Source organism: Rousettus aegyptiacus, unplaced genomic scaffold, assembly GCF_014176215.1.
Source record: "Rousettus aegyptiacus isolate mRouAeg1 unplaced genomic scaffold, mRouAeg1.p scaffold_m13_p_2, whole genome shotgun sequence".
Lineage (NCBI taxonomy): Eukaryota > Metazoa > Chordata > Mammalia > Chiroptera > Pteropodidae > Rousettus > Rousettus aegyptiacus.
In genome coordinates, this window is record NW_023416295.1 from 52,764,258 (window position 1) to 52,781,065 (window position 16,808).

General features: G+C 35.1%; 1 protein-coding gene across 8 annotated transcripts in view; it reads left to right on the forward strand.

The window, feature by feature from the left end:
- Positions 1 to 16,808, forward strand: part of COBLL1 (cordon-bleu WH2 repeat protein like 1) — a 150,074-nt gene that overhangs the window by 37,234 nt on the left and 96,032 nt on the right. The window contains exon 1 of one of the 8 annotated variants that reach the window (XM_016152473.2): positions 5,004 to 10,151. The exons of 6 other annotated variants lie outside the window; for them this stretch is intronic. In XM_016152473.2, the coding sequence (XP_016007959.2) occupies positions 10,117 to 10,151 (35 nt within the window). In that variant the 5' untranslated portion in view covers positions 5,004 to 10,116. Of the gene's footprint in view, positions 1 to 5,003; positions 10,152 to 16,808 lie in introns of those variants that run through there. One more of the 8 variants, XM_036236835.1, reaches the window with a different exon arrangement.

Sequence of the window (16,808 nt, forward strand, 5' to 3'; positions counted from 1 at the left end):
AAGACTACCCTTTGTTAATTTTAACCTCATATCCGTGTGTGTCTATTTCTGGACTCTCTATTGTGTTCCATTGATCTGTGTATCTATTTGTCAATACCAGTCTTGATTACTGTAGCTTTATAGTAAGTCTTGAAATCAAGTAGTGTGGGTTCTCCAGCTTTTTCTTCTTGTTTAAAATTATTTTCTGTTCTCATTCCTTTGCCTTGCTATATATTTTAGGATTGGCTTGTTTATATGTACAAAATCCTGCTGGAGTTTCGACTAGAATTTTATTAAATGTATAGATCAATTTGGGAAGACTTGACCTCTACTGTGTTGCATCCTGTGTTTCATAAACATTGAATGCCTCTCTGTCTAGTTAAATCTTTGATTTCTTTTACCAGTGTCATGTAAGTTTCAGAATACAAATTCTGTATACATTTTGATGGAGTAATACTCAACTAGTTCATTTTTGTGTTATTTCAAAAATTGTTCATTGCTATATATACAGAGAAATGCTTTTGTTTTTTCAAAAGGAAATAAAAAAGGCATTTTTCTTTCTGTGGATAAAGAGACTCCTTCCTGCCCCTTGACCCGGAACTGCAGGGTTTCCCCTTGCACTCTCTCTTTGCATTCATTGTGTGCTTCTGCATTTTGGGCTGCCTTGAGTTTTGGCTATATAGTAGAGAGAAAAATGGTTAACTCACTGTTAATTCAGTGACACTTTGAATTCTGATCTTCTTCGATTCCTCTGCTCCAGTTTAATTTCAGAGTCCTCAAACTGTTGCTTCATACATTCTGTCTGAGTTTTTTAGCTGTATTCTATTGGAGAGATAGGGTAGAGTGTGTTTACCTCATCTTTTCTAAAACTAGAACTAAAACCAATCTTTTTTGCAGTGACTGAAATTAAATCTTTTAAATCACACCTCAGATTTTCTTTGCTGTTAGCAGACTATCTACCCATGTGATGAGATATTGTAATATTTCTCCTTTGTCTGGAAGGAAAGTAACATTATATTTCTTTTCCCAATTCTGAGTACCCAGCTCCTACTTTGACTCTTAAAGTGTTTATTAGGGGAAAATGTAACATTTTTGGCTTGAGTAATTGTAATTTAATGTGTGATGTCAGAGTATCATATTCGTTACAGTTTTCCTTAAAGAAAAGTTATGGTTGTTTCTGAAATATTATGTTTGAGTTATTTAAGACTGCTTTTGCTGGCAGCCTTGGCAAACTTTAGAAGGGATTGAAAGATTCATATTTTAAGAACAAATTTGTCTGTGTAGAAAAGTTGTGTGAAATTTGATGTTACACATAAAATTTTTTATATAGATGAGGAGAAGTAGAGGCAGATATTTTAAAAAAGGAATGAACCTTTTTAATTTAGATAGGAGTCTCTGATTTTTTATTTTTATTCATTACTTTAAAAACTGCTGATTTATTTAGCTAGAAATTCTGCAGTGAGAGCATTGACTATTTTTGTGTTGAAATTAGGGCAAATACATTTAAAAAAAATTTGTTAGTCACTTTTGTGTTTGTTTTAGATATGCCAAGCACAAACCAGTAAAACCATGGATTTCTGATCTCATCTCCAGTAATAATTGATCCTGTTAGTATAAATTTTAATACTTCTGTAGTCCAGTATAATAATTTAGGGGTAGAGCTATATTGTTTTGTTTTAATCTAGTTCCCCCTGAAACTGAAACTATTAGTAGCATTTTATCTGCTATAATATGATCTTGCATAAGGCAAAAGAAAGAAAGAAAAAAAGGTTAATTCTGGGGTGGGGGAAAAAGTACTCAGCTGCTTTTTTTCAAAAGTAGGTAAAGAGTGTTCTATATTCCCTTTTGCTTTTCTTGGAGGAAAAATGTACTGTAGTCCAAAAAGGTGTAATCAGAACTTCTTGAAAAGACTATCTGGTGAAACCCTTCAGTTATGCCTCATTTTGAGGAAGGATAGGTGTTTAAAGAGGAGAATGGATGCATGGCCATGATGAAATGAAAGAGCACAGACTGTGGGATCAGAAAGATCTGGGTTTCAATCTAAGTTCTGTCCCTAAAATGGTGGATGTGTTGCTAATAACTGAGTTTCTTCTCTTAGGTACAATTGATTTACCTACTTAATTTGTAGATTCATTTGATGAATTCCAAGAACATTTGTAAAGGAACCCAAAACTATGCCTGCCGTGTATTGCTATACTCATTAGGAAATAGTGCCTTTATTGTATAATTACTAGGGCAAAAGAGTAAGTCGTTTAGTAGTTCTCAGCTCTCTGAAAGATGACTTGCTAATGTTCAACCTTGATGAATAACAAGGAACATGATTAACTTATTTTATAGGGTGCCTACTTTCTGGCCAGAGTACTCAGGTTTGCTTACATTCCTTAAGGTTGAGGCACAGAGTAGTGATGGGTTTAGAGTAAGGTTTGGGCAAGGTAGTAGCTTTGCATATGTGGGTTAGCAGACTCTTTACTTTTTATCCATTAATTTTTTTCTTTTGTATCATCTGTATCACATGATGGTGTGATTAAAGATCCATAGAGGATTAATTCAGACATTTACGTCTTTAAGTGAGGTTGTGAAATATTAGACTGATAAGAGAGGTGGCAGAATAAAAGGTAATAGGGCAAATGGTGAGTATATGAATTTCTCATTTGCATGCGCCTGAGAACACTGATCATATTGTTTAATATCTCTAGCTGTATACAGGGTCAAATAAGGACATAGAAACCACAGAGTAGGTTGAATGGGAACTATAATATCAGGAATTATTAACTATGATAAAAGAGTAACTATAATATATAAGGAAACACTACGTTGTCCCCTAGGGCTGAGGGAGACTCACCAAGGAAGAACAAATTCTCTGAGGGTTCAGACCTTGCTGGAGAAGGTCTTGTTCAGCCCCGGAGAGCAGAGAAGCTTGCTGATTTCAACTGGCTGGAGCTGGTCTGGAGTTGTTGGGCAAATAGTCCATCCTCTGCAGTGCAGGCAGGAAGCAGGCGTGGATGTGCAGTGGGAGTCCAAGCACCGGAAGGGAGCAGTTCTTCCCAATGACCGGGATGGCAGGGATGGGAAGGGTGGCAGTGGTGAAAGGTTAGGGGGTTGTAGAAGCAGCTTCTGCTTGGAGCGTGACCTTCTGGGCCACAGGTGTACAGGCCTGGAGGGGCCCTGCGGCCAGAGTACAGACACAAACACAGGCAAGAGGCCTTCAGAACATTCAGTCTGTGCGGAAGCTCTAGTTTCTCTGTCAAGAGGGCTTTGGAAATGTTATTTCCAGAAGGGACTGCAAGATCACAGGGGGATGGTGTTTTATGCCCATATTTGGGGCTGGCTCTATGAGATGTCTTCGCCCTCAGATCTCCAGCCTCCCAGCCCAGGCCGGACATTCCAGGAAGCCCCTTCCATTGCAGTGTCCCTTCAGTGCCCTCTGTAAAGCTTAACATCATGTCTACTTTAAAGAGAGATGCTTAAAGGAATTCCATTGTTTGTCACAGGGCCTGCATTAAAGGATGCATTTGGAACTGAGAGGCAGTAAGTGGATAACTCACACAGCATCTTTCATTTTGAAAAAGGGAGGTGTTATGTCAGTATATTGAATATATAAACTATGCTGAATGTGAACTCGACACTCATTTTGCCTTGCATACAGTTTCCTATCTTCTGAAGGAGTGATTTCTAAAACTAATAAAAACAATACCAATGGAACGTGAAAGACTTGCTGAACTTCCGTTGTAACATCCTTTAAATCTGCTGGAAGCTGTTTAGGTTTGCAGCAGATGGTCTCAGATTATTAATGGTCATCTTGGTGGCAGAGGGTGTTTTGGGTTGCAGTTTAAGGGGAAAAGCTGCAGGTCCTTCCCCCCTCTTTTTATCCCTTGTTACCCCCATCTCCCTCTTTGGCAGATTTCAGCCAGCGTAGCCTTGGTAATGCCTGCACATGAAAGGACATTCTATTACATTGACATTTTACCTGTAACTGATGACATCAACAAGATTCCTAGAAGTAATGCCTTTGTGAATAGCACTGACTTTTAGAAGCTTTACATAAAATGATTTCAATTAATTTTTTTTCATCAATTTTGTTACTACATCCCTCCCCCCCGCAACTCCGTCTGTCATCATGTACTATAAAATTTTATAAGAGGTTGGTCACCTGAACAGAAACCTAGCCTCTTTTGAATGTTTTTTATTAATTATAACAAATTTACATTAATATTATTTTATTATGAACAACATATACCTACTGTAAAAAGTTAAAAGATTAATAAGTATAAGTAAGATAAAACAATATTCTCTTATTTACAGATTATCCTATTTACACTTTATTGTGTAGAATTCTAGAGTCATTTATTTCCATATAGTTTGTTTTTACCAAAATAAAATGCTATTTTGGTCATAATGGTTTATCAACTGCTTTTTCTGTTAATGCTCTTCACCTTTCTATATCAGTGTATTTTTATTTTCTGTAATACCCAGTTCATTCTCATATTGGCTCAGCTGCCTCCAAAACATTTATAGGTATTGTCCTAATCCGGATCTAATCTGGGACTTTGCTTCTGGTTATATTCTGTAAATTTCTTCCTCAATTAATTGCAATGACTTTTTGAAGAGACAAAGCCAGTTGCCCTATAAAATATTACACTTCCTTAATTTTTCTTTTGCTTCTTTTTGGTAATGTGAGCTTGTTCTTAAATCCCTGTGTACGGAAAAGTAAGATCTCAATGTGGTTTCGAGTTAAATGGTTTTTGACAAGGGTGTACGGTAGGTAGTGTCATAAGTTTCATAGCACGTTGTGTCAGGAAGCACAGTATCCAGAGGGACCGCCATTCATGTGGCACACTCTTTAGAGCACAGTGTCAGTGCTTCTTCCTAAGTCTGTCAGGCTTCTAGTTCTTGTATTTGGTATTACTACATATTGAAAGTCATTTTTCAGTTTGATAAATACCTTATACGTTTCTTCTAAATTTTTTTTAAGTGTCTCTTAAGTGAAACTTGGAAATAATTTTTAAAGAAAATGTATATTTTAAGGTTGTCAATATACTACATATTTGCTTATCAGCTTTCTCAAAGATTAAACATGTATTATATTAGACTTCTTAATGTAGAGATCTTTGGTCTCAGGAAAATACTAAAGTATTTTAGATATTTTAGTTTATATTCTATGTGATTTTTTTTTTTTTTAAGACAAAGTATGGCAATGTGATGAAGACGTTGCATATAATCCTGGAGAAAGTTAATTTAACTGAGGTGATTACTGGTCAGTCTGTCTACTCCAGGGTCAGGAAAGGGTTAGAAGACATTTGCAATGGTAAGTTTAATGAAACATTATGGTTGAGTGGAAATGATTAGTAGTAATGTCATGAAAATAAATTTAAATGCTATTTAATTAATTTTCTAAACCTTGAAGAAGTTGCACATTTTTATCAAAAGTAAAATATATCATTTTCCCCTTGCAATTTCTTTTCTATGTCTCTGTCTCTGACTCTGTGTGTGTGTGCGCACACACACACCATAACATTCCTCTCCTGTTGGAGAATTTTCAGTTTATATCTCTTTAGCCTTGTGTTTAAAAATACTGTGTTGATTTTTTTTTTTCTAATATCTGCTTTTAGAATGTTCTTATACAGGAGTAATTTTAAAAGGAACATCTAGGTTAGTTTCCCTTTCAAAATAAACATATTTGATTACTTGATATGTGGAAGCAACTTTTCCCTAGAGATGAAGATGAGAAGAGTCCTAGAAGGAAGTGGGGTTAGTGAAGACTGGCAACTGTGATAAGTATTTCTCACAATTCACTTTTGTTTGTGTTGGCTCTTGCTGTTGGCATTGATTTAGAAGGCTTAACAATTCGTATTCTTTGCTTTCCTTAACAATACTGGTCTTAAACACTAGTAGTTGTTTGGTGAGGAAAGGATTTGTGAGTTTAACAATGTCTTTTACTCTTACATGTGAACGGTGTTGATTTAATAAGAGAACACTAGATCAATCAAGGGTAGGAATAGGGGTTTGGAGTGGGTATATATGTCTGCACCATTAGCCTTTGTGTAAGGGAATGAAAATGCCTATGATTCCTAGGGAATTCAAGTCCTTGTATTATACACGAACAGAGCCCCAGTTAGTTAGTCCTGTTCTTTCTCCTTCCATCTGTTCTCACTGCATTATTTTCAGAAGCGTGCACCTGACTGGACAGTGGAATTTGCCAAATGGTATGAAATTTGCTGGCCCATCACTGTGCCTAATAAAGAGCTAGAAATATCAGAATTTTAAATATGGCATTGTGTAATTCTTCAGGGTGTGTTGGCATTTTCCCTTACCTGATTTTTGTCTTTCCTGCCCACCTCACCCCACCCTTTGCCCAAATCACCTGAAATGAACTTTCATTTTCAGGACCTCTCCCAGGTATAAGATACCTCTCAAAGTCAAGAACATTCTTTTTACCCTTTATTCATAGCATTTAGACCAGTTCAGTTTTCTTTGATCTTACATCTATGGAATGATTTACGGTATGCATAATTTAAGCCTTACAATAACCCTGTAAGAATAGGCACTGCTATCACCAGGATACAGAGGAAAAAGGCTGTGGCTCAGCTTCCACCCCTCAGTTTTGAGATTTGGATTTTTCTTTTGAAAGAGATTGGCACATTTAAAAAGGCAGAGAGTTATTTTGCTTAACACAGAGAGCTCTGCTGTTATTTCCCTCAAGTTCAGTTTTCCTCTTCTAAGTATGTATGACCTTGTACTTGTAAATAGAAAACCAAATCATTTGGGGTGAAGGATCGTAATTATAATTAAATAATTAAATAACATGTAGAAGCTATTTTAATTCTCTGGCAAAGCCTCATAATGTGAATTTTAAGTCATACACAGACACAATCACAAATCTCTAATCTGTAATTGAAAATTGCTTTTCTAATAAATGACCTTAATGATTTTCATACTTCATAACAAAGAAAAATACTGATGGTCTTATTAGTTTTCCAGATAAGCAAAATGAGACTAATTTCAGCCTGCTATAAATTAGGCACTTATGCTTAGTTTTGAATTGTTTAATGGTTCTTCATATAAATGTCTTTCTTATTCTATGACATACTAAGATTTTTTTTTTTTCATTTTATTTCTTGTCACATGTAGATCCATTAATATTGGAGGGGAATTTTATGTAGACTTTATTATGGAAACTATAAAACCAAAATCTCTCAAAGTATGTGTTCTAGGACACCAGTGATTTCAGTCACAAGGATCTATGCAGGAACACAGATGCCTTAGGGCAAAACATTATAGTAATATCTCATTTCTCTTTTCTCTAGTATTTTCTAGCAAAATAAAACATATGTCAAAATTACATGGAAATACTTGCAATTAAGTTGTGTTAACTAAAATATATCACATTTGTAAAAAGGTTCAGTTGCATTATTGCTGGGACTCTAAGATGGCATAAAGTCCCCTCTTATTTACTTTTTTAAAGAAAATATTAAAAACATTTTTAAAAGGTTTTACAAATCACTGTCATATACCAGAGTCTCGTCCAGCTAAAAAAAAGTTCCATTTATTTCTGCAATTTAAATAGTGTGGAAGTTACCCCAGAAGGAATAAATTATTTGTTTCAGAGGTCTGAATCATATTCTACTGGCCCATAAGTGTAAATTTAAGAGTTTCAGCCTTTGGGTGGAGGGCTCTAGGGGCTCATCTCTGTACTGCATTTTGTAAGTAAGAAGCAGAAGTTGAGCTTTCTGATTCTCTTTTTCTCTGGCTGAGTGGTGATCCCTGATTGGAAATTTAGTGGAGTTTCATGGTAAGAATGTTTATGGGTGGGAACTGTAGGGTGTGTTCTCCAATGGAATGTCTACTCCAAGGAGAGATTTCTGGATATAGTAGGACAAAGGGAATTTTAACCCTGGGGTGGAGCAGCAGAGGTCACTTACTATGCCTCAATATTGATTTTTGGGCAGGAGTTTTTGAGGATCTCTATGAAGAAAGTGTATGTGCTCAAAAGTGTTCTCTCTGTAAATCACTAGTAAAGAATTGATGTTTCAAAAACATAAATATTTCTAGAAGTTTTAATGAGCCAAAAGCTTTCAAGTGAGTTGAAAGGGGATTTTATTCTTCCTCATGACAGCTAATGCTTATTAAAGCACTATTTATATCTTTAAATTTTTAATAAAAACACTATGTGATTGGTACTACTCAATTTGAAAGTTGATGAAATTGAAGCTTACTGAGGTTAAATAATTTGCCCAAGGTCAAATAGTGAGTAATAGAGTTTGAATTTGGCCCTAGGTCTTTTGACTTGGGTTAAATGTTTTTTTGTTGTTGTTTTTTTTTTTTTTAATTGTGATCCTATTATGAAAAGCTAACCATTTCCAGCTATGAGATAACTGAGACCCTAACTCTGTTCTTTCAGGAGTCAATGGGAATTGGTTTGGGAGGTATACTTACCCCTGTTAAAATATCTCATGTGTTTATGAAAGGAATATTTGGATTAAAAAGTAATAATAATTGAGCACTTGCCTGAGCCTTTTTCATATCTTAATCCAAATATATATTGTCAGTTTTTGGGAAATGAGCTGTTTTAAATAGAAAAATTAATACAGAGAAAGGTATGTATAGAAACGCTGGCAGTGTGGAGCGTTAGGCCACGGAGGCCTTCAGGTGCACAGGCACCGCTTCCGTGGTGTACCAGACGCACTGTGGCCTCTTCATCCGGGACTCTGAAGACGACACTGTTAATGGGGTGGCTCAGATGCCACACTGTGAATGCTGGATTCATCCCTGGAAAAAAAGCAGTGTCCCATGCTTTGCTTTTTTACACTCATGAAATTAAAGACTCGACATTGGAGTGCTGCTGCCACAAAACCCAGTATCTTTATGACCCTGCTTAGCTCACCTTTTCCTTTCGAATCATTTGCCTGTTTATCTAATTAGCAGACCCCTACTTGAAAGGGAGTCTGAAAAAAAAGAGCATTTAGGGTTTTGATCTCTGTCATACAGGAAAGCACACAAGAAGGAAGTTGGTATGGGACTGAGTGCCAGTCCACTATGTCTATTGTACCTTTAAAAAATTACAGCCACTGATACGACTTTACTTTTCATGGACACATTTCCTGACCTTTCTTGCCCTAGGCCTCATAAAAACGCTACCTTTGGCCTTTCTGCTCATGTGTCCTGTGGAAGATTTTTTTGATGTTTCCTTTCCAGAGTTTTGAGCCGGTAGCTATATAGGTAACAAGATTTTTTTTTAAAACTATGCCATTAGAAGTTTTCTCTGTGAATAAATACTTTAAAAATAAATATTTGGGTAATGTGCAGTTATACCATTTTTTTTTTAATTTTGAGAAATTGAATATTATAACAAATAGGACAAGGATGCTAGAGCTAGAGCTCTAGTTCTTAATCCCAAAATACTAGGAAAAAAGTAGTTAGCAGAAATAACTCTTGGAGAGAGTCCTAAATCTGTTATATCTCCAGGTGAGTATTCTGCAGGTTACTTTTTCAAAGGTAAGCTTCAGGGAATCAAGTGTGTGTACACAATATATAAACTTATACATATATGTTTGCATATGTTTTTTTCTGAATGGAAAGTAATTAAGATATGGATTTTCGTAGAGATTTCTGATGGGAGTTATCCTTTGTAGAGCATCTAAGGCAATAGTTCAAGTTATGCAGAAGCGTGGAAAGGTAGTTATTTTTAAGCTAGAGTTGTGTCTTTTGGCATTGTTTTTAGGTCAGGTGCCTAAAATTGTCAAAAGTTTAATTGATTTCTAGAGAGATGTAGAGTGTCCTCCAAAGCACTTTTGCCTATTGATCGATTGATGTTATGTTATATAAACCATGTTTTCTTTTCTGGAGTTCCTTGTGTAGTTTTCCCTCTTTACTTATCTTCTTAAAAGCTTTTATATTTAGTTAGCAAATATAAGATACGAGTTTATATGTTAAAGAAAAAAATTGAATGAGATGTCTCTTTGTTCATGCTTAATTATAGAGTATTTCTGTTTCATATTTTTATCTTGATATTTATATTTTTATCTCCATCTGTTTTCTCTCAGTGCAATTAAGTCTAAAGGGGAAAAAACAACTGATAAGCCTTATAAAAAAACCAACTTGCTGTTTTGGAAGTCTTCACAGTTATATAATTGGCCCAATATGTGTAAAACATCCATCAACTTAAGGGCAGGAAAGTAAGTAGTAATCTTAGCTGAGAATTATCACTTAGTTATTACTTATTTTTGAAAAGTCCTATAAAAGGGGTAATTGCAGAGAGAATGTCTGCAATTATAATCTAGATTTTGATATGAGAAATAGGCTTGCTGATTATAGGTTTTCAGGTAGATATTTAAGTAGTAATTAAATTAATCTTATATTCTCACCTATTCTGAAGTCTGAATAGAAATAATACAGTGCTAAAAATAAAGACTTCTGAGAATTAATGGATTAGCTACGCGTTCAGTAGCACTCTCTGAACTGCTTTAACAAACACAAGTTCAACTTCACATGTCCCTCTGCTTCCCCGTTATTCTATTCTTCAAGAACATTGCATTTCCTTTGGAAGATATTCATTCTTCGGATCACAGAGGTAATATTAATATTGGCTTCTCTCTATGCCCCATTTTTGCTTCATGTTCTTCTGTAATCTTGCAAGATAGAATATAAACAAGCAAGAATTTTCACTACCTCGGAGATGGATGCCATCTGACCAAACACTCTCTGCCACCTTTATACCTGCCCATTCCCTACCAGTTTTTTCTCAGTCCCTTCTAACCTGTCGTCATAATCTCCATTAAGATGGGTATTTGACTCATCCAGTATCCTATCTTAATGTGTTTTGTTTATTTTTATAAAGAATCGCGTGCGCGCGCGCGCACACACACACACACACACACACACACACCCCTCCATTGTACTCCTGCAAAGCATCTTCCTTGTTACTAACTGGAATTAGCATATCTCTGAAATGATACATTCAGAAGTTCCACTCACTTTACAAAGTTTTATCCTCCTCTTTTTTCTACTAAATGCAGTCTACTGCCCTTTACATCTTTTGAACATTTGAAAAAATTTTCCTAGTTATCTGGCTTTTTGTACTCTTATTTCTCTTTATATCTAAATTCAGGGTCAGTCATTTTTACTTCTTTTAATAGCTTGCTCGATTCCAAGCTTTCTCTTCTCCCTGGAAAAATTTTTGCTCAACATGTCACCAACTATAAAACTGAATCAGCCTAAATTATAGTATCTCCCATTTCAGTTCTCCAGTTTATGGGTGCTACTTGAGGGAGAAAGTGGGCCTAGATTACCTGGCGGCAAATTCTTTGCAGGTATGTATCTCATGTAATTTTCATAACCTCCATGGAAGCTATTGTTATCTTTTTCTAGATTTAAAAGAAAAAAGATGTAAAGTTGGGTTTGACCCCGGCTTTCTGATACATGATAGCACAATGGATGCAGCGGTTTCAAATGTCACATCTGGCCCATTAATCTTTCTTAGAGAAGAAAGTCTCCCTCTCTTGTTGTCAAAGGACTCCCTCAGGGTTTCACTCTGGACCAGGTTTAAGCCAGTCTCCATAGCAATTCCTAGGGCCAGAGTAACAATGCCAGCCTCTAACTGGTTTGGGCTTGAGGTTTGGCAATCACAGGATAAGGTTGTGAGATTTTGCCACTTGTTTTAGGCCAATTAGGGTCCACATGTGTAGTTAACTTATAGCAATCTATCCCGTCTAGTCACCAGGACTGCTAAACTGTGCAAGAAGTGGGAAACAGATGCTGGGGAAGCAGTTGACAAGAGTTGGTTATAGTGGCTAATATTTTTATTCAGTATAAAGGTTTTCTCACATTTTCAAAGTCTAATAGTTTATTTCAGATTTGGTTACAGAAATTTTGAAAAGTTAATCATAGAGAAGACAGTCTGAAATCAACAATGGAACATTTTTGCAGTGTTTACTTTCTTTAGAAGCCTCATATGGGAGTAGGGAAGGTATTATTATAGTAATTCCAAGGTAAGGTTTTATGAGCCATATAAACTGGAAGATCAAAATGCAAAGTAATTGAGACTATATGTGGAACTGTAGCTAAAGTGATTGGCCAAGTAGTCTGGCTGATGGCAAGGAAACGAGGCCAGGAAATTATTTGAGGGGTCAAGTTCATAGTTCTAAGGATGCAGGAGTGCAAAAGTTACAAGGAGTTATAATCAGAGGATGGGGTATTAAAGTTTGATCTTCCTGATGTGGCAATGTTTCAAGCAATGACAAGGTCCTGTGGTAATTGAGTACAGATGTAAAGAGGCCATGAGCTAGATAGGATGTTTAATGGACCATCAACATGAACACTGAAATTTACAGCAATAATGGAGAATAAGTTTACTTTAAGCCAGATGTCAAATTCATCAATATAGAAAGTGACTTTGGAGTTAAGTGATTAACATGGATCCAAGTACCTAGATGGCAAGGCTGTTGGAGAAAGAGGAGTGGTTGTTAATGATCTAGAGTAATATATTAGTGCGGAAGGTGTAGAAAGGATTCAGGAAAATGCTGACTCTACTTCCTTTCCCTGATATGCAGAGGTAAGAGGAGAAGGCACAGAATCCATCTGAGTTTATGATAGAGATGACATAATCGAGGAAAAGCTATGGGACTAGGTTAGCAGGTCCAGAAGTGTGATAGAAAAGGGTATGGGAAGGGATTGGTGAGAGTGATGTGGGAGAGCGATACTAAAGCCACTTGGTTATGGATCGTGGACTTGAGAGGGATAGAGTTATAAAATAGACAATTAGACTTTTCATTCAGGTTTTCTCTGGTGTGATTAGAGACTATTTTCGTTTTTCTTTTTTTCTTTTTTTTTTTTAGTGTTATCACTGGATATTTCTCGAGCCATTCCTCCTCGACCACCTCATAAATTAAGCTACTTGCTATTCTCCATCACCTATTTACGCCTGCCTCTGCTCATGTGTATCTAGTACAAAATCTACTTTTCCAGAAATGTCTCTTTTAATCTATCTCAACATCTAATTTTCATATCCAATAAGACGTGTCAACCCTCACCTCCTTCAGGACGTTTTCCTTCATACATTTGTCCAGATATGTACTCTCTGTTTTACTTGGCGTGACTTTTAAGATGCTATTTTATTTTGTGTGTATTTATGGTAGGAGTGCATATTTCCTGTACTATCTAGCATAATGTTTTGCCCTTTGTCTAAAATATCTTGTTGAATTATGACAGTCAAAGTGACTCCAAATGTAATGTAGGAAGAAACCGCTAGACTCCAGGAGTTTTAATCTGTGTGTTGAAATATTCCTGATTCGGTTCTTCAAGCAACAGGATCAACTTTCTAATAATTATTTTTATTCTTAGTAAAACTGTAAATTGAACTTAAGACATTCTATTCATCTAAAAAGTTGGATTTATTACCCCTTTTTAAATGTCACTGCTTAATTTCAGTTTCTGTCACCTTTAGCTGCCTATATTATACTGTCTGGTATAAAATCACCCCCTCCCTCCCTTTTTTTTAGAAGGGGCAAGGATTTCCTCTAGCTATTTTTTAAATCAAAGAAGCCCTCAGCTATAGCCCATGTATCAGCTTCTTATTTTCTTCTTGGAGAGTAAGCTTCTTTCCTTTCTTGGACTCAAACACTATTGAAACTACCCAGCAAATAAAAAGCATAGTTAAATGATGACTGGAATATCCATATAAGGTTTATATTTGCTACCATAGCAACTATCAGCAGTTGCATTGTCTCTCACTTTTGAAGCTTCTAGCCCACATGAAAATGTTTGCTGTAACTTTCTGTATGGAAAGTTATGGCTCTCTCCCTGTTTCATATGAAGAGTTTTGTCTGTTGTTATTTTTGCTTAAAAACAAAGAAAACAAACAAATGAAAAACCCCAACTCTTTAAATTTTTGACTATTTCATTTCATTTGTGGGACTCTCTAGAAGTATTCTCATGAGTGTCCAAATACTCTTTCTTTTATATCTATTTACTCTTTATAGTCATTGTTTTAAAAATAATTTGTTGACTCTTTTAATACTAATGGAATTGAAAAATGAAAATGAGACATTTGTTGCCCTACAAGATTCCACAATATAGGAAAGTAAATAGACAAATGCATAATAAGTATCATATAGAGCTGTGACTGGCCTCCTCTAAGTGCTTAATGAACACAGGACAGGGGACTAAAGTGTTCCAGTGGAAGGAAGAGGGGGGGAGATTTGGCGTTGTCTTTTTAAAGGAATTAACATTAAACTGGCCTTTTAGAGATAACCAGTGCTTTAGATGATGCATATGTACACATCTCCAAGGAATTCACCGAAGCAGCCATACAAAATAGTTATGTATGTGGATTGACAACCTTCTATATACATCAGCAGCATATAAGGAACTTGTGGGACCAAAGAAATATCTATGAATTTTTCTTTAAAGGAAGAAACTTAAAAGTTAGAAACAAAATGCAGTCACAATAAAAGAACAAGCAGACAATCCAGGATTATAAGCAGAGCAGGTGTTTATCGAGTGACTTCTACGTGCTGTGCCTGTGGTGATAGCACTCCTTTCCTTGAGAATCTTGAAGTCTATTTAAGAATATAGAGCATGCATAAATTAAAACTTAGTATTTTAGTCAGTTCATAAAGTTAATATGAATAAAGTCAGAGTTAAGTGCCGTGAACACTATGAAATGAGAAAAATCATTATGGGTTGAGAGAAAGGAAGTGTGAGGTGATAGCAGTCTGCTTGGATCTGCTGCTGCTTCTGTCTAGACCCTGATCTTGCTGCCTATTCCTCATGGCTTGGCATCTGCAGAGAAAGTAAGGCAATGCTCAGTCCCATCACGAGTGGTCGGTCAGTGGTTTCAACTTCATTCTTATTTCTTGCTTATCATATTAAAATGTCTGATATCATCATCTCTAAATCTTGTGCGTGTTTGAAAAGTCTGAGACGAAGGAGATTTTTAGTATTTGGTTCTGGCCAGCCCACCTAGGGAATATGTTCCTGACACTGCTGATTTACTGGATTGCCTTTGTCAGAGCCTCAGCCCACAACCCAAAAAATGTGCTTCCTGCCTTTCTGAAAGTCCTTTGGGATTTTGGCATTTATTGTAAGATTATTGCTGTGGAAGTCCAAAAATACATAGTCATGATAGCCACATACTAAAGGCTTAATCTTCCCTATATCTAATAGAAGAAAAATATGTTGGAAAACTAGACAGTCTGCTGAACTATTGATAACATTTTAAACAGAAATCATTTTAAGTATATCTTTCCTTGGGAAAGTTATTATTATTTTTTAGGTGATAAAACTTTACTTGCCATGGATTTTTTAAATATTTCAAAGACTAATACTTTAAACTTTGTTAAACATTATTTAATAATTGATATATTAGTAGATATACTTATAATCTAATTGCTATTGTAAAATATAAAACTTTAATCACAAATCTGCTTGTTATAGTAATAGCAGTATTAAAATATGTTTTTAAAAAAATTGTCGTAAAATAAACATGATGTAAAATTTACCCTTTTAACCATTTGAATGTATATAATACAATAGCATTTAATACATCTACAGTGCGTGCGATCATCACCATTATTCAGTTACAGAAGATTTTCATCATCCCAAAAGAAAACCTATACCTACTAAATAGTCATTTCACATCCCCTCTCTTCCCGCCCCTGGCAACCACTAATCTGCTTTCTGTTTGGTTTTTGATGTCATAGTTTGCAAAATAATGGAAATACGCTGGCCCGATTTTTATTGCTCAGATTATGTAGTGTATAATAATACTTTTCTACTGTTTGTTAGACTAACAATTCACAAAATTAAAAATAAGTAATAATAGTATCATAAAGGTCAGGCATTTTCTTAAGATTTCATAATACTGAGAATTAACTACTTTAATCACACTAGCCATTAAGAGTAGTCACAGTTTTGTAATCTTGAAATGTCAAATTGTGAAACAAAAATAAAAGGCAATCCAAAGTAACAGGGGAATTAAAAGTATTGTCTAAATAAAAAGTGTCCTAAATACAAGGATAAAAATTCCCTTTTCTTCTACTGGATAGTGTTATCTGAGACTAAATTAAAAGCACCATTAAAAATAATGCATTGCTTTGTTCAGTTATAAACTTATATACATTGATAATAATGTCATGTATTACTTAGAAAGGCATTTTTATATTTTCTCTAAAAAGCAGTAGTTGGGTTTGAATATCCTGTTATACTCTTGATATATGTTGAGAATAGATCTATTTTATTGGTTTTCTCTGTACATATAGTTCCCTTTGCTTTTTTCTTTTCTTTTTTTAACGCTTTGAGTACAGAGTGCATATAGATAAGCTTTTTCACAGATGAGACTCTTGAAACAAAATCAGGTTGATAGAGCCAGAGGAGAGAAAGAGCAATTAGGGAGATTGTTTTATAAACTATATAAATGTCTAACCAATGTACTGTATACTTGAAACTAATAATAACTTAAAATTTAAAAAAAGGTATTTCTGAGATGTTTTAATGAACTGATTAGATATAATAATAGCATGTTTTAATATATTACTGTAGGATAAAGCACTCACCATTTTTTATTAAAACACACATACCACTATATGAGATACCACTATTTGCTCACTGAAATGTATAATTTTCAAAACTGACAATACCAAAATTTGAAGGGATGTGGAGCAACTACAGATCTTGATGGGAATGTAAAATAATACAAGCACTTTTGGATACAAATATAAATAGCAACTTTATTCATAATAGCCCAAAACAAGAAAACCTAACTGTCCATCAATAAATGAAAAATTTATGCAAAAAAAAAATTTCTGATCCAAATATTAACATGGATAAATCTCAAA